General features: G+C 40.3%; 3 protein-coding genes across 6 annotated transcripts in view; all 3 read right to left on the bottom strand.

Moving 5' to 3' along the window:
• Positions 1-2,940, bottom strand: part of cpne7 (copine VII) — a 43,351-nt gene extending 40,411 nt beyond the window's left edge. The window contains exons 1-3 of one of the 3 annotated variants that reach the window (XM_084362236.1): positions 2,863-2,940; positions 1,993-2,051; positions 1,561-1,884 (exon numbers count right to left, since the gene is read on the bottom strand). In XM_084362236.1, the coding sequence (XP_084218362.1) occupies positions 1,561-1,734 (174 nt within the window). In that variant the 5' untranslated portion in view covers positions 1,735-1,884; positions 1,993-2,051; positions 2,863-2,940. Of the gene's footprint in view, positions 1-1,560; positions 1,885-1,992; positions 2,052-2,535; positions 2,676-2,786 lie in introns of those variants that run through there. The other 2 variants (XM_084362235.1, XM_084362237.1) reach the window with 2 other exon arrangements.
• An 8,009-nt stretch (positions 2,941-10,949) lies between these two features.
• On the bottom strand, positions 10,950-15,678 carry rpl13 (ribosomal protein L13). 2 transcript variants are annotated; one of them, XM_084354832.1, is made up of 6 exons: positions 15,584-15,678; positions 14,997-15,114; positions 14,056-14,197; positions 12,636-12,809; positions 11,639-11,695; positions 10,950-11,152 (listed from the first exon to the last, which is right to left on the bottom strand). In XM_084354832.1, the coding sequence occupies exons 2-6, from the start codon at positions 15,098-15,100 to the stop codon at positions 10,994-10,996; spliced, it is 636 nt and encodes a 211-aa protein (XP_084210958.1). In that variant the 5' UTR covers positions 15,101-15,114; positions 15,584-15,678; the 3' UTR covers positions 10,950-10,993. The 2 variants fall into 2 exon arrangements, with proteins under 2 accessions (XP_084210958.1, XP_084210959.1); XM_084354833.1 differs by lacking the exon at positions 15,584-15,678 and adding an exon at positions 15,464-15,582.
• Positions 15,679-18,180: 2,502 nt separating this feature from the next.
• gcshb (glycine cleavage system protein H (aminomethyl carrier), b) lies at positions 18,181-23,129 on the bottom strand. The gene is made up of 5 exons (XM_084352290.1): positions 22,923-23,129; positions 21,840-21,919; positions 19,002-19,065; positions 18,780-18,911; positions 18,181-18,628 (listed from the first exon to the last, which is right to left on the bottom strand). The coding sequence occupies exons 1-5, from the start codon at positions 23,071-23,073 to the stop codon at positions 18,531-18,533; spliced, it is 525 nt and encodes a 174-aa protein (XP_084208416.1). The 5' UTR covers positions 23,074-23,129; the 3' UTR covers positions 18,181-18,530.
• Between the last annotated feature and the right edge of the window lie 672 nt (positions 23,130-23,801).

The following is a 23,801-nucleotide window of genomic DNA, read 5'->3' as shown; positions in this document are numbered from 1 at the left end:
TCAGTGGCATCATATCCCTCTGTAACGCCCTCTAGTGGCTATAATTTCTGGGAAAACAGGGGAAGCACCAGATGATGCTTTAGAGAACGAGGAACTAGCTGGCTATTGACTGCACTGCTCAATCGTCATGGAGCACGATTTTTAATTTTCGTTTGCGCAGGTGGTTGTTCAAAAAATTAAAACAACTCCCATGATCCCACGCTACTTTACGACATCATCGAAGCCCATCGTTTGTTATCGTTGATTGAGGGACCCCTAGTGGCAGAAATGATGGACATATGATAATATGATAATGATAGATAGATAGACAGACAGACAGATAGATAGATAGATAGATAGATAGATAGATAGATAGAGCTTCTCTGACATCACCATATGAATTTTCCTCAGTTAGTGGAGCTAAACATAGCCACTCTCATATGCCACATTGAACCCAGGTCACTCATTGCATGTAACAACCTCCTTACAACCAAGAAAAATCCATAACTGTGTGCTCAACACTGTCAGCTGAGTGTTTTTATCATCACTGCCACAAAACAGTCTCCACATTCATTCAGCCCAAACATCTTCCACAAATGGCTCCCATGTGGCAGGATTCAGGCAGAGTAATTATTATCTCCCATTTCCCAGAAAAGAGGGTTTTTGTTGGATGAGGGGGTTGCAGGGGGAAAAAATAAATCTATACAATTAGTTTTCCTCTGCCACCTTTTTAACACATCCTCTACTTAATGGAGACCTGTGTTTTGGCTTCCCCTCATGAACCAAATGAGTTAATTAACAGGGAAATGAGGGACCTCCTGCCCACACTCCAATCAGCCTGGGACCGGACCAAGAAAGTAAACATTTTCAGCTGGAGCACAACACATCACGTTGCATATTACCCACCTACTGTTTGTCCACACATGTAGAGCGGTGGGATATAATATGTTCTGCTGCTGTACAATCAGAAAATCCTACAGGGCAGGCACCACAATCTGTTGTTGTCTGACTAATTTCCGCTCTTCCTCTGACATTTTTAATCATGAGTCGGGCAGCTGTTGTGTGAGCCGTGATGATCTTTTTCCAAAAGAGTGAAAAACAGCTGCAAGTTCATCAAACCATTAACAGATTCATCTCCCTGGTTGATCTTGTATGATAACGCTGGTTTCGCGGATTACTCAAGTGGGACAGAAAAATCATCCAAATGTATAAAATTTCACACATCACCACTGATTCATCTCAAAACATGAGCCTTTTCTGACGTGTCATACTGGATAATAGAGGGAGGGGCAGGCAAACTGTGGCTTTCTGTGTAACAACGTGTTGCTCGGATCACCTCAAGGTGCTGTAATCAGAATAATTTGAACTAATATGCGGGATTCAGAGCATGATTCTTTACTCTAGGAATAATGTGTTTAATGAGCCAGATACAGGGATTAATAAAAGATGGTGGATTAATTTTTAAAATCTACACCCTGCTCCCTATAGAAGAGAAGATTTCAGCCTCACACTTTTCTCCCAAAAGGACCAACTGTGCATTTGTCAGATTAAAGGGGTGGAAAAAGGGATGGGGGGGCTCACCTCTGTCCACTGTCCGTTGGTCTGTACCATGATTATGACACAGGGGTCTGACTTATTCAGCGTGTCTCGGTCCAGCAGAGCTTTGCAAGACACACGCAGCTCTACTTTGGAGACGCAGGTAGCTGGACCGCTGAGGCTGGTCGCAGGGGAGGTGGCCTCCTGAACATCATTCATCCTGGCTCAGGGCAAAGAGGAGCTGCCAACCAGCGAAGCGGCGCGGTGTGAGGCTGTTGATATAAGCTCCCAGGGATGGGAAGGAACAGTCGTGGCTTGGAGGGATCTCAGTGAAGACGTGGCACGCTCGCAGGAGACAGCCTCTTTTGACTTGATGCAGATGTCACAGAAAGAAGAGAGATTCCTGTTGAGTCCCAGGGGAGCAAACCTAACCAAAGCTGTTATTACATGGCTGTCAGAGCAGGGACATCATCTCACCTCGGTAATGACAGGAGACAGGACATGAAGATTGGCGAGGCTGTGCTTTTTACAGATCCCTGGAAAGATTTGTGTAAGATGGTCAAATCTGGAGTATGAATTACAAGAGCTTACCATAAACACATACACAAAAACATTTCTTATCCTCTTTCCAGCACTAAACATGAGATAGAGAACAGTTTCAGTGGAAACAAATCATGTCTTTCTCATTTTTACAACAATGAAAGTGAAAGCTGATAAAGGAGAGTGTCCTCGAGCAGAGGGTTTAACTGCTTCAGAGGGGCAGAGAGTGTGAATTTCTCCACCAGCATCATTCACTCAAAGTGGCTCATCCTTAGGAGACGGATGAACAAGTGCACTGGCTGCACTGTTTGGCTCTCAGCACCAGGGACAGCGCCCGTGGATCTGTTTGCCAGCTGTGAGTCTGGAAACCAGATGTTACCCTCAAAAAGCGTCGCTCTGCAACTTAACTCGTTAGAAAAATACGATCAAAAGCCGAGCAAAAGTTATAGTGTAAAGCAAAAATAAATAAATAACAACAACCTCTCCCTGTCTCTCGGCAAAGCAACACGTCCGCTCATGAGAGAGGAAGGCTGCCGATTCAATCCAACAACTTAATGAAAGGCGATGAGGAAACGGGCTTCTTCACCAATTATCACAGTGGATCAACGCATCTGTCAACGCAGCTGAGATTACAACCACGTATAATTCATAAATACCCCAAACAAAAGCCTCGCGCTCAGCCCGAGCAGTCTACTTTGTGAGCACCGCTCGCCACTGACGCTCTTACTCACTTCCAGTCAGAAAAACGCACAGCTGTGAATCCTCCTCATCCTCCGCTCACCATCAAGTTAAAAACTCACTTCCTACCTTTCGCTGTTCTTTACTCTTAAACACACTTGTTTTAATCCTCTCCCATAACACACTGGCTGATTTTTTTTTATTTTTTTTTCCTCCGCCGAAACTCATTGGTTTAGACCGAGAGAGGAGGGAGGAGGGAGGGAGGGAGGGAGGGAGGAGGCTGGCTCGGCTGTGAGGAGATGGGGAGTGGAGAGAGGAGTCCAGCTGCTGATGTCAAAGGATGGATGGGCTTTAGGCTGGGGCTCGATTATTGGGAGATCACTTACACCTAAAAAGATGACTTTGGAGATGCATTACAGAGGCTTTTATTGATTATCATTGATTATCAGTATCTGGCAGCCAGTGGAGGAGATACATGTGTGGATGGTGCACGGGTTTGGTGTGATTTGACACTCAGGCTATGAGGAGGGGTGAACTTATGATCCATGAAGATATGAATGAAATGCATTTAAGTCTTAATGGTGACACGTGGAGTATCACCCACAGTAACACTTCCTATTTAGCACCCATAATCCTCTGCAGGCTCAGTTAAGACGGGTACATCAATCAGATTTTTCTCCAGCTTCATTACAGTTTCCAGCTTCTTTTATTTTAGCGTTCACAAAGTGCATACGTAACATTTATCCTTTATTTTACCAGGAGTGTTCACAATCTGTTTTACAAGGGAGCCGTGGCTAAGACAGCAGCCTTAAAAGTTTCATGTAAAAGAGCAAATTTAAAGGTTAAGTTCACCCAGAAATGAAAATTCATTTATTATCTACTCACCCCCACGTGGATGGAAGATCAAGTGAATTTTTCTTTGTCCGCAAAACATTTCTGGAGCTTCACAGCAAAACAGCGTTGCGGCTTTCTCATAAGCAGCTGAAGTAGATGGGGACTTGCTTTAAAATGTAAGAAAAAACAGCAAACATAAAATGGCTCCATACACCTCATCTGGAATAATCTCCAGAAGCCCCGAGATCCAAAGTTGATTTGAAAAGACGTCAATTACACCCTGTGTAAACCAAAATATTCACTGTAGCTGCTAAGCTAAAAGCGTTTTTGGGTGAATGTATCCTTTAAAACAAACACCACAAAGTTTTGCATTGAAATAAACAAAGCTCTTCATACAGTCGGTAAGCATTTGATGCAATATGTATATTTTGTAAATTGCTCGTGTTGAACACCGCTGTCTGCTCAGATTAGGAACGACTTCCTTGTCATTTACGGATCGTTCTGAAATAAGCAGTGACGATTCTGGAGTCTAGACACAGATCATAGACTTTTTCAATATAAATAACATTAGAAGCAGCATAATTGAAATTTAAATTGATAATAAACCACTTAGTCACATTATTAATAACCTGGTGATCATCAGCATATAAGGCACTTATTTGGAGGCAGTATATTGCCTTCATGGGTGGTTTAAGGGTGTAATTCTGTAGTAGACGTGCAGTATGTGACGATAGGAGAGGTCGTTGGGGCCCCTTTTTCCCAAATTCTTTGGAGGACCCAGAACATTTGCCTGGTTTGCCTCTCCTGATGGTGCACCAGTGACAAAAGACCCTTTTCATGGGAGACATTTTGATTTGTGAAAGCAGGAAAAGCACAGGTGGAACACTAATGATGGCTGCATTCCATTTAGCTGAGCTTGTGCCATGGCTCTGGTATTGTGCATACTCACTCACTGACATGGCTCACTGGGACAGCTAAAGGTGCAATATGTAAGAAGAGACCACCTGTCGTATTCATACTCGAAACAAATAAGCATATAGCTGGAGTTATCACTAACTGCTGCTTGTTAGCTCATTAAGCCTTGCAGCTAGCAGTCCAAACTTCAGATTTCATGATGTCAGAGCCGATCTTCACAGTCTGCTGATGATTTTACTAAATTTTCGAACGTTTTCAACTAAAATTCTCATATTGCACCTTTAGTAGAATACAAACATCGTTAACGTTAGTGGACACATCAGTGCTGCACCTGCTTTGACAAGTGAAGACTTCTGCTGTGAGTCTATGAGTTCAGATGAGGTGCTACAGTGCACACGTGGACATAAATGGGGAAATCAGATGCGCAGATCCTGTTAGTAGGATCCATACCTTAGTCCATTTGTATTCAGAAAAGACAGGAAGTCCTGTCTCAACCAACTGGTCCTGGCTGGGTTCCTCTTGACGCGTGAGAGACATTTCACAGTAAAACAACAGGAACAAAAAAGCTCCCAGCACATCACAACCACCATCTCCATGTGGGAGCTCCAGACAGCTGAGGACCTGTGACTCCCTGCTCTCTTATACTCCATCAAACACACACACACACACACACACACACACACACACACCCACATGCATATGCACATACTTTAGTCAAATGTCACTCACATTAAAATGAACATGAACTGATTCATCAGTGTAGATTCTCAATCATCTGACAGCAACGCATGTTACGTAACCTATTGTTTCGACACAACGTTTATGCTTCAACCTTTTCACAGTCCTCCCACATGTGTATTATTTTCATGAATGTATTTCCAGACATTGCGTAACATTTATAGATTTTTAGATTGCACCGACACAACAGCAGCTCTTTGCAGAGTTCTCGGCAAAACAGCAGCGAAGGCCACGTAAGACAAAGCCACGAAATGACTTCTTAATTTGTATTCATCAAAATCCAGTTTGAAACGGAAAATAAAAGCTGTGGTTCTGAGTGTTTAAAAGCACCTTGTGTGGTCGGCTTGTTAGTTACAGTGCACTTTATAATGATAATAGAAATGTGTAGGCTTCAATTATTGGAACATTTTATTCCTGAAGGCTTTGACATCTCAGGATTTTTGAAATGTCCTTCACATTTTCATTAACGCTTTGCAGCATCGCAACTTTGTCTTCGATTTCAAGGGGACGTGGTTGAATCTTTGAGAGTCGAGCCACTCAGACGCTCTCGGCTGGTGAAATGGTGTGTGCAGCCGACAGGCAGGTCAATCAAATTACTCCAAATGCATAACAAATAAAACATTTGGCTCCCTGCTCCCTTTTTTTAATTACCTGCTCTGTTAAGCTGATAACTTACACACCAAGCAACACAAAGAAGACACAGATTCCTCTTACAGGTTGATGTTATCTTTATAAAGAGATAAAAAATTCCTTGATCTGTGTCTAACATGTAAACTTGCTGCTTCCTGACACCTAAAGTCAGTTTCGCTCCTGCAGATTTTCGCCCTCGGAGCCTCTTCTTCCATGGGTATTCAGACAGTCTGCTTTGGGGCACACACCTGAGCCCTGTTACGCCACAGCTCCAAACAAGGGCCATCTGCTGCTACTGCTGCTGCTGTGTCGGTTCAACACCTCACAGGACGTTCCCTGCATTTACACATGGATTATCTACTCAGACTCCCCCCCGCTGGCTCTGCCCAGTCACTGCTCGCCTTGGTGCTGCTGCTGCTGCTGCTGCTGACCACATTGCGTGAATGATAACCCAAATAGAAAGATCTCTTAGCATGGCCTGATGCACTCACATTTTCAGTCAAACTTGCTCCGGGTTTGTTTGTGTAACATCATCTGCAGTTTTCCACTAGCAGCTCCCTCGAGTCGAGGTATTTTTGGACACGGGTAGGTTTTTTGGAAATCTTCAAAGACATTATTGATTCTTAAGTCTTTCTTATTGCTGATGGTAGCTGTAGCATCACCGTTAGTGGTAATCAATCACAGGGCTTGTGTTTCAGCAGGCTCCACTTCAAGTTACACCTCATTGAATAGAAATACTATCTCCATGAGTCTCGTCTGTCATCATTATATTTGGCTTACTGACCTAGAAATACTGTGGTCTGGTCCCTTTTACAGGGAATACATCATAGAGTTGAAGTGACACTGCAACCTCGGTGATCTCAGGAGGAAATGTGTTAATTACAACTAATGAAAACAGCTGAGAAGTACAACAATTAATCACAGAGAATGCTAAATGTGCCGTGATCAATTTTACACACCAGGAGAGCAGCTGGGAAACACGTTCACTCTGAGAACAGAAGGGAGGAAATGAAACTACAAACTATCACTGAAGCTTCAGGTATATTGCAAAAATAATGATCTTCTTAAAGAGCATCTGATGCATAGAGTCAGCTTTCATTCATTCTTCTGGTTAATTGAATTATCGTTAGGCTAAAACAAAAAAAAAAGCAGCAAATCATCATAATTGAGAAGCAGTGACCGGAGGATGTTCGGTGTTTTTGCTTTGTTATAAGGGCAGGAATCATACACTTCAGTAAAGATGAACTCGTGCAGGACTGACGATGATTTAAGGAATGTATTAACGCAGGATGTATCGTGGTTCCTGTTGCTCACCATTAACAAATGTGATTATGTGATTAGTTCACACTTAATGGATGGTTGAATGGTTCAGATGTAACACATAAGCAAATTTTAATTATTATTAATTATTATTACTCAGTTCAAAACAACGTACAGAGAAATGATAAAGGGATGAGGAAGAGTCATGATAACTTCTACGTCTTATTTTACTGACACCATGTGATATTTGGGTCAGAATCTGGATAATTGTTGTTTGTGAGGTAAAGATTACGAGTTGGGGCCAGACTGTGGTGACAGCTGTATGAAGTCAATGGGAGATGCGTGGAGAAACACACTTAAACCCAAAATATCTACGTCGTATGACTGAGAAAATGAAAGACCACACTTCAGAAAGTAGGTTAACCACTGACGTTTCCTCCCAAACGATTGACAGGGCTGATAATATTGTGATTAAACAAGGCAGGTCTGACTGATTTACACTGATGAGACTTCACAGCGAACAACAACGTGAACAGGAGCCTTTCATACACAAATTTGAGGAAAGGAACAACATGTTGACGGAGAAATCAGTGGTTATGTGTGGTCATTTTCTGGAGGTATTTCTTGTTGGGCTTTCGTGTGTTTCTCCGTGCGTCTCCCATTGACTTCACCACAGTCTGGCCCCAAACAAGATTGGGTGATGTAATGACCCACCCTTCTTTTTTAGACGCTAGCTGCACTGCTAACTGAGCTAACTAGCCAACAGCAGCTACAGTTATCAGCAGTAAGCAGTTACTCTGGTGATATGCTGCCCCTATTTGTTTGGAGCTTGAAATCGACAGGTGGCATATTCTTACATATTGCACCTTCAATGATTTAATATTTATACATATAGATATGAGACAGATGAATAGATTGAGTATATGTACTGTATGTATTCAGTATACATTCTATATTCAAGATAAAGATGATGGGTTAATTCATGAGAAGTGGAGAAGGGGGAGGATTATATAAGTGTTTCCCTCTTCCTACTCCTTTTCCAACACGCAAATTGTGTTGTTTATGAGAATTTGTTGATTGACTTTGTTATATAGGGTTACTGTTCTTTCCAATTTCATTTGGCTATTCTTGACTTGTTTTTATTGTTTTGTTTGTTCGTGTATTGATATGCAACCAAATTAGGATCCCAGTTAAATAGATCTTTATTTCAGACCCATGTAAATGCTCAGCCTCTCTGAAAGCAGAACAGACATTCACATATTGACCATAAATACATAAATAAACAATGTATAAACTTTCATGTAACAGAAATCCAGCTCACTTGATGCATATCAGTTAATATAAAATGTAACTGTGAGCTTACGTTCCTGAACTGATCTGTTCAGTGTGAATATATCACTTAAATCACTTAAAATGTATAAAAACATTTTGCATCACAGGAGATATTGATCTGGTATTGCTTCTATATGCAGTTTATCACAGGACAAATCAAATTCTCATCACTGGTAAATGTTGAATTTGGTGTTCAGAGTGTCCGAATCTTGACCAAATGTTTCTATACTTAGTAACCTGGAGGTCATTTTCATCTGATTAAAAGCTGGTAGCACATTTAGGAAAGGTGGTTAAAGTTAATGGCTCTCAGAATCCATAGTGTCCTGTTACATTTCAGTTTTAGTAAATTGATTATTTTACAGCACCCTATCTTAAGGGTACATCCTAAGGACCATCAATTTGAGTTCCCATTTCAGCCATATCAATCAGCCTCGTTCCAAAATGACTTGACTGTCCGCTCCCCTCCATTAGCTGAATAATTTATTTGCATTCAGAGAGTTGGAACACAGAGAGGACACTTAAGGAGACAGTCAAGGACATTTAGTCTCACCCCATCTTGATTCAGTCTGCACATGTTGACTTGGGATCATTTTCAGAAGTGGACAATTTCCACTGGCTGTGCATTCAAAATAGGCAATCTCACCCAATTGATGGAGTTTTCTCTAGACCTGTTGTACTGTTTATTAATTTTTTGTCTGTTCATGTCACCTGACAGCACACCCAGTATGTGAAAATAGTTGAGTAATGTCCAGAGTCTCTGTTGTCATAGCAATGATTGGTATTAACAGTCTGTTTCGGTTCATGTCTGCCACCACAAAATGTTCAGTGTGAAAATTTAAATTCAACTTCGCTCCCCTCTGCAGCAGCTGAGTGTTAAAATGTCCCATTTGGATAAGATTTTATCCACCTCTGCCGACCTTCCTCTGCCTTGAGGACTCGTTGACCTCCACTTCTACTACCTGCGCATGGCCATGCTGTAGACAGTCGTTTAATATCCTAATAACCCGTCATGTTTAAGACGAGTCTCTGCCTGGTTTGGACTCTTGAACTAGTTAAGTCTTTATTTCTTAGTGAAAATGTTAAGAGTTAAAAAGACAAGTTTGATTTACATGTATCAGACCCTCTACTAACTGCTGGGTTTCTGACATCAATAATTTGCTAATAGGCTGTTAAATGAGGTGCAATTACGCTGTCATGTCAGGTTAATGATCTGCTAGCAAAAAATCCAGTAGTTTAAAAAATGGATTCACAATTCCTGAATTAGTCAACTCTCCCCTTAATGCATTTACGTCTCCATCAATGAGTCACATTTTGTGACTCTAGTGCCACCTACTGCTGTAGTTATGGGCCTAATATGGACACTGAATCCTTATTTTAGGGTTTAAGTTAACAGCTTTGACACTTGAGACTGACGTCAGTTTATAATTGGATAAATCTTTAAGTACAGTGAGTGGGAAAACCTAAATATATTTTGACTTTTGTACCATCCACTGCTGTGTGGGGCTCACGCAAGACATTTTGAAAAGCAAAGGCAGGAATGATATTGATGGGTAGATTTCATTTTGCAGTCTCCGTTTCAAGGCCTCGGCATTGTTCACACTGTCAATACAACTGAGGAAGATGGAGCCAGTTTTAAGAGTTTTCCTGCTTTACCAGGTCAAAATGTCTGCAGTAAATGAGAAAAATCCTATTCATGAGCAGGCTTAGATCAGGTTTGTTCATGAAGTGAAATGTGTTTAAAATCTTAATATCTTTTCTGGTCCCTTGTCCCCATGCAACATTACAAATACTCTTTAGTACACTACAGCCAGAGGCTTGGAGCTGCAATCTGAACCCAACAGTTCAATACAGCTACAAATTCAATCTCGTCTGTGCAGAAACCTGTGAAAACGACCTAGTTGTTTAATTGATACCTAATTCTTTGTATTGACAAGACAAAGTCATTTTCCCTGTCTTGTGAAGCTCTATTCCCTAATCCATTGATTTCCAACCAGCAGTACTTGCACCCCAGTGGGTTTTGTAGAATAGCTCAGCTAATAAAATACTGAACTGATGATTTGATTGGGAAAATACATCCACATATCAAGTCATCTGTAACAATTAGTGTAGGGGATACTGGATTTATGAGTGCATGGAAACTATAAAGCAAGTGAGAAGAAAGATAAATTGTTAATAAGTGAAACAATTGGCTAAAAGCAATGAAGTTAAGATAATGGATAAACGGTTGCTAGTGTTTCTAGCTCCATTTTAAAATCCTGTCTCTCCCCCCAGGATTTGAAACATTGACAATTTAATTGTCAGAAAATATTCAAACAACCACAATTATATCCACTTTGAGACGATTAATAGTTAAACATCCAGTTGGAAATTAAATTAACACATTTGAATTTTAGCATTTGAGATCATCTGACTGAACTGTTGGGAGTTTGTCTTCAAAGAAACATTTAGAACCACCGGCCTAATCTGACAAGACCGTGACGATACTAATCATGACACACTCGCATTGATCCTTTTAAACACTTTATTTTGCAAAGTTCCAGAGTGACTATTTTCACTTCTTCTTTTCCACGTCCTGCTCGGCAGCCTCCTTGGCTCTCTTGGCACGGATGCCAAAAAGACGAGCGTTGGCGCGGGCCATACGCAGGCTGGCGAAAGCCTTGAAGTTCTTCTCGTCCTCGGAGATGACCCGGGCCTTCTCCTTCTTGTGCACCTGGAAGATGGGGAGGAAACTATTTTAAAACAGGTTCAAAAGTTTTCATCTCCAATGACTGCCAAATTACACGATCCAGCCAATTCAACTTTAACCGATATGCAAATTTGTCCAATTTGCAGCATCAATATTTTGGGACAAGCCATTTGCTTTTCAGCTTTGATCATAAAAAGCAGTCATCAGAAAAGGGGTTCACATGTTTCATCAAAGAAATACAGAGATTCCGGAGATTTGTCATCATCTGACTGCTATCATTCAAGAAACGGATGTCACTTACGACATGATGGCTTATGTATGAACGGCAACTGACAAAATCCAGCCAGTTTAATGTTTGCTGCTGTGAAATGTCACAGGTAACGCTTAAGATGAGGCTTATTTTCCGCCTATAACCAATCGCATTTATTTCTTGTTTCCTCATTGTAATCCATCTTTAAATACTTGGGATTTGTTGTGTTTAAGAGAAATTTTAAGGAAATTCAAACTTACTGTTTTGATGGGCATGACGGCACCACTGAGCTGAGTGGCCATCTTGAGTTCCTCCTCCTGAAAAGATCACAAAGTTAATTCTTCAAGGCAACGAAACACATCCAGTTTACTCAATAAAGCTTGCTGTGAGGCAGATCCAGAGATTAACATTCAGTGTTGAGAAATTACTCAAATCAAAAAAGGTCAAATCAAGGGCCACGTCAGGGAAAAAAAAAAAAAAAAGCTGATTAAAGATGGTTATTCATTTTCAACCAGAGCAATCCAGTTACAGACTCCTTTGTTTGACAAGTGTAATATGGGATCTGATTTTTATGATTTATTGTCCACTGACAATTTATCCACTTGATAGTCTCACAAAAGAAGAACTATTCTCTCAAATTCATGATGACATGGATGAATGAGTTTTCAAATTTGAAATGTTCAGTATAGTGTAGGCAACCTCCAGTCCCATTCAGTCTAATAAATACTTCAGACACAACCAATGTAATAAACCAGAAAAATGGCATTTAGAATGCAAATTATGATATTTTACTGAAGGTGTGCAGCTGTCAGACAGTTAAGCCTCAAACAGTGTTGTGCAGACACTACAGACGTACTGCACTACATCTAGAAAAGTCTAACTGTGCAAGGACACAGGTTATGGATAAATCTGAGCTCTTAAATCTCCAAAGTGTTTCATTATTTCAAAAGCATGAGGAATAAATCTAATCTGACTGGGTTTTTAGTTTTATTCAGCACTTGTAGTGCTGTTCATTAATTTTCATAAGATGGAGTGACAGTAAACAAACACTGGAGAGGGCTCTCAAATTGTACTTGAGATGACTCACTCCTACTGACCACATGCCTTTGTTGAATATTTTAACACGTTATTCTCAGGAAAAATCTGCCAAACAATCATAACGATGACAACAACCATGACTACGGTCTATCACATGCTTTACAATTTTGATGTGAGCCTCCTTTTAAATCTTTGAGCTTCATGCAACAAAAAACTTACAGTGCTGTCTCCCTTCTTAGGTGCAGAAGCCTTCCTGGGGAACAGGATGAGTTTGGAGCGGTACTCCTTCAGGCGCTGCACGTTGGCCTGCAGAGACTCTGTGGATCTGTTGCGACGGCGAGAGTCGACAGAGATGCCAATGGTGCGGGCTGTCTTTTTGTGGATACCAGCTGCCTGCAGGGAGGAGCACAGATAATGAGTTTAATATAAGAACTTCTCAGTTGCGTGCAACATCCACTACATGATAAGATATTCATTCAAGGTTTTTGTTCCAGTTTGAGTAAGCAGTCATCAGAAAAGGGGTTCAAAGTATTCATCAAGAAAATACAGAGATTCCGGAGATTTATCATCATCTGACTGCTAAGACAAACACACAGGATGGTTTTTATATTTCTGAACATGTCTGTCAACACGTACAGATGATGTGCCATCTCAGGTACTTCACGTGCTATTCTTTATTAGCATTAAACAGAGCACCACTTAAAACTAAAAGCTCCCTGCTCATTTAGTTTCAGTCCGGCCGACAATGAGTGCACTTTCATATTTAAAAATGAGCCTAGCGTGACATGTTCAAGCCTTTGGATATTGACAATCTTGTTTAGTGAAATGGGCATCTGCAAGGGCAAACTTAATTTCCATATGCTGATAAATATTAATGACAAATAAATGTGCCCAATTACACCCCATTAATAAAACATTTAACACTTCAACCCTCATAACCTGGAAGACAGCGGTCTCCACTCCCACCCAGTCTTTAGTGACCAGGAATATCTTGTGTGCCCATTTTAAATATTTTACAGATAATTGATATTTGCTCTGACAATGTGGCTTTTGTGCAGGACCAAACTCCAAAACGGTTACACTACACATGGGCAGTTGTTTCCCACTACGACATTAAAAGCAATGTTGGTCTGACAGAAAAGGAACATTTACCATCACACCTGTTTGAGCCTACTTTTTGTGAAGGAAAAAAACAAGCACACATGTTCTGGGGTGATGCACACCAACAAGGCATTTAGCCTTCCTCCCACAGCAGCCAAGTACATGGGAGGAAAGTCAAGGTACGCGTTGGCAAGAACATCAAGTCTTTGAGCAGCACTGTGTTCTTCTACAGCTATTGAGTTTTTGGTTGGGTGGAAAGCATGATTCATCAGCGCAAGGTTGAGCCTGTTCTGTTTCTACCTATTTATCAATAGCATTTCCAATGGGAAAATGAGGGAGGTAAATTTGATAAACACTAGTTTTTAGGTTCTCAGCATGACATTCAAGTTTACCACAACAAACAAACACTCATTTGGTTTGCTGCCATTTACCCTCTTTTTGTGTCAATGGTTCTTTGGACACAATCAAGAGAGTGACACTGAGGCTGTATTACTGCACATGAACACACATCTTCTTAGAGACAACTAGAAAGTATTACCTTCAGTTCCTCCAGGGTGAAGCCACGTCCGGCACGAACCTTCGTGTGGTACCTGATAGTGGGACACCTGACTTGTGGCCTCAGAGGTCCAGCGACAGGGCGGGGAGCGATGCGACGGGCCTTAGCCTGACGAGCCTTTCGCCTAAAGAAAGACGTATTTTAGTTAAATTTTTATCTTCAGTTATTAAGCACGTTTTCAATTCTGTGCATAACTGATGTTGTGTTTGCACTGCATCTCAACCATGATACAAACAGTACAGTACAAACAACTATGTTTCCTTGTTATGGTCCTGTGGTGAGAAAGGCTGCAAGCTAGAAAACATGTACTGCAACCACACTGCATGTTAATTTTGGACTTGGCTGATCAAAATCATGTGTTTCCAGACATTGCATCCCTAACTTAAAAATAAGAGCCTTGATACTGTCCCTTTTCCACCTATTAGTTTTGGAAAGTGCACATCCAGGGATAAACCCATGGGATGTGTTCAAAGACATACTGATTTGCCTTGCCATCAAGAAAAGTGTAACAGCTATGGTATCAGCTAAAAATATGAAAAATCCTGGCTTTGATTATCGCAACACACATGCCTATAGCATCACTGTACGTCCATGCATACAAAATACTGATCCAGTTGGCATTTAACAGTAGCAAAAATGCGTTAAAATCTCAATCACCACAATTCTTGTAGATGCATTACATTTTTATAAAATATACACTCACATTAGTCAAAAGACTAACCAACTGTGCTCATGTTAAGATTCATATCTTTGCAAATTAATTTGACCATTATGATGAATATTCTACTACATTAACATGCGTGTCTTCGCAGTGGCTCAAAACTGTCAAACAACATTTCATATTTGCCACACGTTTGTGAAGCGGCTGGGAGGCATGCTAGCTAAAGTTAGCATGCCTCTCCAGAGCACAAGCTGGCGCTCACCTGCGGATCTTCCTGGCTGGCTGGTTGAACCAGGTGCGCACTCTCTTCTGCCAGTCTTTGTGGAAGTGAGGGTTCAAGATCATTCCATTCCGGCTGGGGGCCATGGCTGCCTACTTCCCTGCAACACAGCGTGGCACACGGGTATGAGTAGGTTGTCATGCCGGCACACCATCATTGCTCACAGTGCTACATCTGATGCTAAGCTAGCGGTTAACTGGACATACTGGATGTTTTGACGGGAAATTCACGTTAGCAGCTGCTACACACATTAATAGCTATTCTTTGCAATTCCGACATTCGTTACATATACTCAGTTTTATTTTGAGGGACATTAATAAAGTATGGAGCTACAAAACTTGGCCTGTGACGGCAATGCTAACACACACATCAACAGCACTTGACCGGGTATCACCACTAACACAGTGGCTGTTCAGTAATATAAAGAGGAATTCTGTTACAATATTCACCTTATTACAAAGGTGACAACTCACACTATTTCGGGTTGTAAATTAAACTGATAAATATTGATAAAATACCAAGGATTAAGATAGATTCTTTCTAAACCTGTAGAGAAAAAATTCTCATACCTACGAGGGAGGAAAATGGCCGAAAGGAAAAAGGAAGTAGAAACGCGGTGGATTGTGGGATATGTGTGAACCAGCCAATGGTCGAAGAGATGTGATCAAAGCGTATATATAGGAGAATTATCCCAACTTAAGAAGGCGATAAAACGTAAAACGAAACAAAAATATACGGATTATTTAATTTAAGAATATGCCGGTTATTATTATTTCATGATTGTGATAGAACATGTAGCCTATTACAAAAATACAAATAAATAAAAAGGCTGTTTGACTTTTAAAAGACGTTCTGCACATGCACAACCACAAAACAAAGATCTTGTGAGTAGGCTATCTTTACCATAAAATAAATAAATTAATCCAATGTTTTATGAACGTCTTTTTTTGTCACCAAAGACTGGACAAGACAGTAGCCTAATAATAACACGTTAAAGCCTTTAAAGGCTCTCAATACCTGGGCCATGTGTGTGTTATTATTTTTATTTAGTATATTGTGATTTTATTTTTTTTAATTATAGACCATATATAATTTACGTTTGTAAAGCTTTATAGACACCTGTGCTCACTTTTTTACATTTCATTGCAAGCTGATGTTTTTTGGAATTATTTCATTTTTTTTGTTGTTCACAAGTTGGACACAGTTCGATTGTAAATGGCTTAAAGGGGAAGTTTTTGCTCTGGCCACTAGATGTAGACATAGCTTACCTTTTCTCAGTAGTCAGCAGCAGGCCTGTCTACATCTAAAACTGCCTTATCTACTAGGATACCGAAAGTATACAGACTTCAACTAGAACCTCAAATTATTTCGTTGACGGTGACCAACATATAATCAGGCAAACAAGAGGTAGGAAGACATTAGCCTCCTCAGATGACAGCAAGGCTTGCATTTGTTGTAAGTTCAGACGACAGTGGAAGCAACCTCACTCTATAAATTGATACAATAAAGACTCATATTCTGTGATTAAATCTATAATTACATACTATAAATGAAGACTCACCTCTGATATATGTAAAAGTGTAGACTTGTTCCATTCATGTGAGCATTAATCAGACAGATTTAGCACTGACCCGGGGAAGGATTTTTTCATTTTGTGCTTCGTGCTCAACATTACCCTGAAGCTTGACACTTTGATTTCAGTGGGACACTTAAAAAATCTCATAAAGAACCAAACTGACGTTGAATGTGAAAAATGGATTCATGTTTTAGGCTTTAATTAGTGATGGATGTTATTATCATATTATGATATATTGTGTCCCTCCTGCTTCTGCCTGTCTCACGAGTCTTTCCATTATTAAACAGCCTAAAGAAAAATAATAATTATACAGTGTCATCAGAGACCTTTATAATCACAGTGATGCTGTGCAGGTTCATTATTGTAAGTATTTCAGTTTTTATTCAAAACAACGGACATTTAATGATAAAGCACACGACACTTTGTGTTGACAAATGTATTTAAGGTGGCTGTGTGGTGGTTCAGGTGTCTAGACAGATGAACATGATTGAGCAGGACTGTCCAAGAGCTTCCCATGAACTGCAAAGCACACAGACAAGTGTTCAAGCACCAGCCACATCCTTATTTCCGTGTCTAATTAATAAATGTTAGAAAATGTTCCTTGTGCACCATTTACTGTACTCATTTACTGAGTTACTTTCTCTGTGCTCCTGACTCAGTATGTCCTCTGTAAAGACAACAAAGGACACAAGAGAATTAATTTAATAAATTTAAAAAATGTCATTGAGTGCTTGAGGCAGTAATCGTAAACTCTGCCTTAGGTGTAGGATTAAAGTTAAAACAATGTCAACAGCTATGGCTTTATGACTCTTTGTTATTCCCGACGTACATTACAGTACATTATTGTTTTTTAACTACTTCTCTTTCTCAAATACATCTGAATATTGTCTTATTAAATACTTGTCCTGAAGCCCAATACAAAACAAACTGGAAGCATCATCCCCTCAATCTTTCATAGAAATCTGAAAATAAATGGTTGTTAAATGCCAGCAGCAGGCACCATGGAATATAAAACTTCTTTCTAGCAGCTTCATGTTTTATTATATTTGAAGCAGAGCATCGAGTGGATGGAGGTCAAGTGTTAAAAAAAAGAGCACCAGTATGGAGAAATATGTAGGTTTTGAATGGGAGCAATCACAAATAGGTCAGCACATTAGACCTGCTCTTTAAGAGGACGTTATTGTAAGGACATTTGAATATAACATAAAATAGAATGAACTACAGGTGAAAGTACATTTTATTCTCAGTAAGTCAGTTTTAGCCATTTTTTTTAAAGCTAATTGCAGCTCTTATTTTCCATTATCAGCCTGAGAGGGCAGTTTTTTGTTCAGTCACTGATTCTGAAACCACAGCTTCATTAATCATTGTTCGACTAGCCTCTGCAATCTCTGCCTATCTTCACCCGAGGGCATAGGTCAAGGTGTGTGGAACTATAATAAGCAGAAAGGGGCAGCATGTGCTGTACTGTCAGCACATGGACAGCAACATATGAACATGTCTTCAACACATCATACATTGTTGTTTAATGTTGCCAAAAGTGCAAGAACATGATTTTACTACATTTGAAAAGAAGAAAACAGATCAGAGGGGTGTCACTTCAAACGTATGAACCAATTTTTATTAAATGAACAGCACTTACAATCACTTTCCAGTCTTTTACCACATCTGTGCACATTTAAAAGCAGAGCAAAGCACCAGATAAAGACCCCAAAAATATTGACAGATCTTGATATGAGCCCTTTAGGTTGGCTAGTAGCAAAACAAATCCTAACTGTCTATGTGAAAGATGTTACTGAGGATTTAAAATTATTTTGATAGCACAATTCCAGTATCAAAATAAATACCACAGATAAGAAAGAGCGTCACACAAGTTGTTAGTAACCTGCCCACTAGTCTTTGATTGCCGTTACATTATAAAACAGCACAGAGAGTTTGCACATTTATTCTTCCAGTGACTTAAGAAATGTATCGTAGGCGGGCTGATCCATGAGGCCGTCCAGTTCTTCAGGTTTTCCAATCGTCATCTTGATTAGCCACCCTGGACAGTTAAGAGATCATTTTAAAAAGCCAGAAATGTTCATGAACAAGCTGTTACACGATTCTGGTTTCTCATCTGCCTTGGCAACAAATCCACTGGGCGTGATTCCTGGAAATGACTACAACAAATAAAAACTCTGCAAGACATTTACCCTCTGCGTAGCAGGCTTTATTCACAAGCCCGGGATTCTCTGCCAGCTCTGTGTTGATTTCAGTCACTTCCCCTGTCAGAGGTGAGTATAGCTCACTGGCAGCCTTTACGCTTTCCAAGGCACCAAACTCCTCTACAACACACACACACAGACAAAATGACAGATATCACACTGCTGAACTTGGTTACTTAGACACGTGTGCAGGGTGTTTGAGGCTCTTACCCATTTGTTCAAGACTTTGGCCAACTTCAGGGAGTCCACAGTAAACCACATCACCTAATGCTTCCTAAAATGAAACAACAGCATGAATAATGACAAAGGCTGCAATGGTATGAAATTTCCACAGTACAAAATTATTATTATTATCATTATTATTATTATCAGTTATAATGACCCCTAACTTTTTTTGTTGAACAACCGTTTTATTATAATTTCACAAAATATTGTCTCCTGACTGATGTGAAATTTGAATTAAACTAATATAAAAGTATTTTTTCTTCTACTAATATGGTAAAATGAAACACCACAGAAAAAATGTGCACGGTATGATAACAGTCCATTTTCATACCACAATATACCATGAAACCGAATACTGCTGCATACGTAATTAAAACCTACGTATTCAGTTAAAGTGAGTAAAAACAAATAATAATGTCTTCTTCCATTCTGTCATTTAAAAGGATAACCCTGGCTATAATCTGTATTTTATTGGCAACAAATCTCATGAAAAGAACAAAACCAACTACGCAACTGTTTCTCAATTATTTATGTTTATTTAGTTTGTAAGTTAACAAGGCAGCCTACAGTCAGATTTGCAGGGCCATCAGTGTAGACACTTATTGACATTGAGAAAATACACTATATCAGAAATCACTTGTTGCCTTACCGACAACCTACTGAGATTTCAATCACAGTGAAATATATCGTACTATACTCAATCATTGAAGTACAGCTCATCACATTCAGCCTGATCAATACTTTGGAGGCAGCCACCCAAACTGCTGATGTCACCAAGATTTGAAACTTTTTCTTCGGTTCCTTCACACACAGTAACAAGAACAGCTGCACCAAAAGAGTGTTTATGTTGGCAGTGATGGGATATACTGCCCCAGGCCATCAGAAATTACTGTATTATTCAGACCACAAGTTCCTTATAACATATATATGTTGGACTACTTAACAAGGCAGATGAAATTGACCAGTCAGATGTAAAGTGTGTTTAAATATAGTATAAACTTGCCTGTTGTCCCTTGGATGAGACTGAAATGAATGAATGTAGAGATGCTTCTCCATATGAGATACATGGTATTATCAAATGTGTCTAAGTTTGCATAATGAACACTTACTTGTAAGACGTGTGCTTGAACTAATCCAACACATGTTAAAACACACTTAACCAGATTGACAGATCATTTACAGCTCCTAAATAACCTCTTACAGTCAGACACAGCAGGACACTTGAAACCTGAAATGTTTCAGTGACTGAGATGAAATCGCACCTGATCTTAAATTAGTGTTACCATATCTGTATGCAAGAAAAAAATACATACTAAAAATATTTTGCAAAGAAAATTAACGGCAAAGGGCACGAGCCAGCACACAGGCAGCAGCATTAGAGACAGCGCTATGTCTTTGAGTTTGAACTGCAGTGTGAGTCCAGGGTTTACCATCATCGCTTTAACCCATAAACTAAACCTTGTTCCTTATGGATCATGGCCACCTGGTTGTACTGCCGCCCACTTAAAGAAGTTTAAACCGTCTGTAGTCTAAGAATCATTTGGTCATTAGTCATTCTTAAATGCATGCATTTACGTTTTACAATACCTATTTGTGGCTGAAATCTAGAAAAGAAACACCTGTAAGTAAACAGGCAGCCCACCAGTGTTAACTCAAGTCATTCTGGTTTTCGTTACAGTTTGCTCATTTGTCCTGTCACGCTGTATTTAGTCCATCGTTAATGTGGTGGATGACATTTAGGTTACAGATGTCGTGGGTACACACGGTCAAAGGTTTGCTTAAAGTTCAAATTCCCAAGTAAAAGTACACTATTAGTGCAAATTGATAAAGGGCACACTTTGCTCAGAAATAATCTCATCCACGGTTTATGAGCATTTCTCTCCGAATGCAGTGATGATATGAGAGTTAATGAGTATAAACAGAGGCAGTAAAAAACACTGCAAAGATGACGTGTGTGAATATCGTCAGCCCCGACATTCACATTATCTCAATCAATGAGAATACTGTAGGTGTGGACAGCAATTCAGAGGTCTTTAACCAAGCTGGACAATAAACATTTTGACAATCAACTAATAATAAACTTTATTTTTATAGCGCCTTTAAAAACAGAGTTTACAAAGTGCTTTGACGAACAAGCAAAAGCAAGAAACTCAGGAAGGCAATATTACAGAATAAACACAAGAAAGCCTCTAAGGTGAGTTAAAACAAGAAGGCAGAACAGAAGAGGTAAAAACACAAAAAGAACAACATGAGTCAGTAAAAGTAAAATGAATAAAAGCCATAAAACAAGCAAAATCACAGAAAAAGAAGAAAGTACTGCAAAAACAGAGATAAATAAAAGAATAAAACCAATAAAAAGGACGATAAAACGACGACATCACATCAGAGGAATTAAGAACAGATAAAAAGATGAAGAGCTGTAAAAAGAATAAAGGATAATAAATAGATTAACAATAAATAAAAGTGGTAAAGGACTAAGAAAAGGACATCACAGGAGAGCAGTAAAAGGAATAAAAAGATAGAAAGATGAAAAATCTGTTTAAAATGGTGCCTTCACATAAAAGCTCAGTTTGACACCTCCATGTAAACACGTTCAATTCAAGTCAAAGCGTGAGGAGGTGCCTCCCCTTCAGACCTTCTGCACACCACTGCAGTTTGGGGCTAATCAATTGTCTCAGACAATAGTCATAAAACAGTACAGGTGAGGGCAAAGTGCAGCACTGAACTGCACACTGCAGACATCAGGATATCACTATTTTTACATTCATCGGTAACCCTCTGAACTAAGTGTGTCATAAATCAGTGATTAGTAATACAACCTACCTGAGCATAACTGCTGATACCAACTGTGCCGATTCCACCTTCCACTCGCACCCACTCGTGCTTATCTGTGAACTTCAGGGCTGCGGGGAGAACAGAGAAATAAGCTGGATGAATCAGTATGAACTCGTGATTCACAAAAAAAAACTCCAGTTGATTAAAAGCCCACTAATGTCAGAGGACATGGATGACCACAGAGCACCTCCCTGTACTATGGACCACAGCTGAACAGCAGCCACATTCTTATGCAACAACCATGTGCTGAGGAATAAAAGCATATATGGACAGGGCACAATGCAGAAAAACACCGGTCACACAGCATTTGATTGAGTCATACGTGCAATTAAAAACGAGAGATGGAGCCTTTTGATACAGAGCTCACACTGTCATCCTTCCAACACCCTGAGGGAAGAGTCACAATGCCTCAACAGCTTCCTGGATTAGCATCAGACCATGCAGAAGAAATACAGGTTTGAACCAGATTGTGAACTGTGGGAGATGCTGATGCATGAGAGCTGAATATGCCTGCTGTAGAGGGCTCGCCTCATCAGGATTACACTGTGTGAGAGCCTTCAGGGATGGACATTAAAATCCCATGCAGTGGTGTGAGTGAGGAGGGAGAAGAGAGCCACAATAGTTGAAGTGTTGTCGCACATGTGCACCTGAGTTTCATCTGTCCTCAGCTCTCTCCAGGATCATGGCTGACTCCTGTCTAATCAGATACTACTTGCTGCACGGGACTCGGGGTAATTCGTAGTCCGCGCTCATTAATTAACATCACAGTCCGGAGCTCGTGGGCTGGCTGTGTTCCCATGACACCAACACAGGGAAGGAAAGCTTTTGCTGAATGTCCGAGCTTTCCTTCCCTGCGTTTTCCCTCACTCGCACCGCCACCTCCAAGTTAAAAACAAACTTCTCGCCGCCCGCCCTGCCGCATTCCTCTGCCCCGCTGTGGGAAAGTGACACAAACTGCGTGAGTTGTCTCGCCCATTGCACGCAGACAGGAATGCGTGAGCAAGCCCGCATGCAGTGTGTAGCGCCGCAGCTGCCCCCCTCACTTCACCCGCACCCCGCACCCCCGGTTACCTGTGGACAGGGCCGAGGTCGTGCTCAGTGTCCGCGGAGAGCCGCTCCTCCACGGCGGCCGAGTCGCTGCGAGCCGCGCTGCCGGCGACAGCTGGGGCAGTCTGGGGGAAAAGTTTGCCGAGAGGCACCGCAGCACCGCTCTCATCGCCATCTTCACTCCGTGTGTGTGTGGCGACCTTTTAATCCAGTGCACATTACACTCGGCCGCGGGAGCGCGCACCATCCCACTGTGCGCGGGATCGCGCCTGGAGGGAGGGAGGGAGGAGGGTGCGTGTGTGTGTGTGTGTGTGGCCTCTAAAGTTTATATAGCTTAAATAATTACACTTGTTTATCAAAACAAATGACCAGAATTATTTTCCAGATCTACTTGTGTGACTTTCAGTAAAAGTACTGAGGTGTGAGCCACAAAATGTATTTAAAGTATTAAAAGTACTTGTTATGGATACAACTCTTTCATTTCAGACTGCTTTATAATTTTTTTTTACATTATTAGATTAAAGAGCATGTTAATCTATCTGCGTTAACAGGAAAAGAGCATGTTAATGTTCTTGTTATTTTATATACTGTTGTGTTCTCAGCTAGGCTCATTATTTTTTTTTGACATGTAAAATGTTTATGTCTTAGTAACTGTATGGGAGTAAAATGTTTGTAACACTTTATAATAACCATTTGTAATAACTGGTTAATTTATAGTTAATAAAACGTTATTTAATAATTTTTTTCACTGTTAACAAACAATGGTTATGCTTTATAAACCATTTATTAAGTAAGTGTAAAGGTTTATAATTTGTTATGTTGACTAGGTCCTTTTATAATCACAATTTTGTCATTTAGATTAATTTCCTGACCATGTACTGGAAGGAATAGTTTGAAACTGAA

The sequence above is a fragment of the Pagrus pagrus genome (assembly GCF_965226575.1).
Source record: "Pagrus pagrus genome assembly, chromosome: 1".
Taxonomy (NCBI): Eukaryota; Metazoa; Chordata; class Actinopteri; order Spariformes; family Sparidae; genus Pagrus; species Pagrus pagrus.
This window is presented reverse-complemented; position numbering and strand designations above follow the sequence as displayed.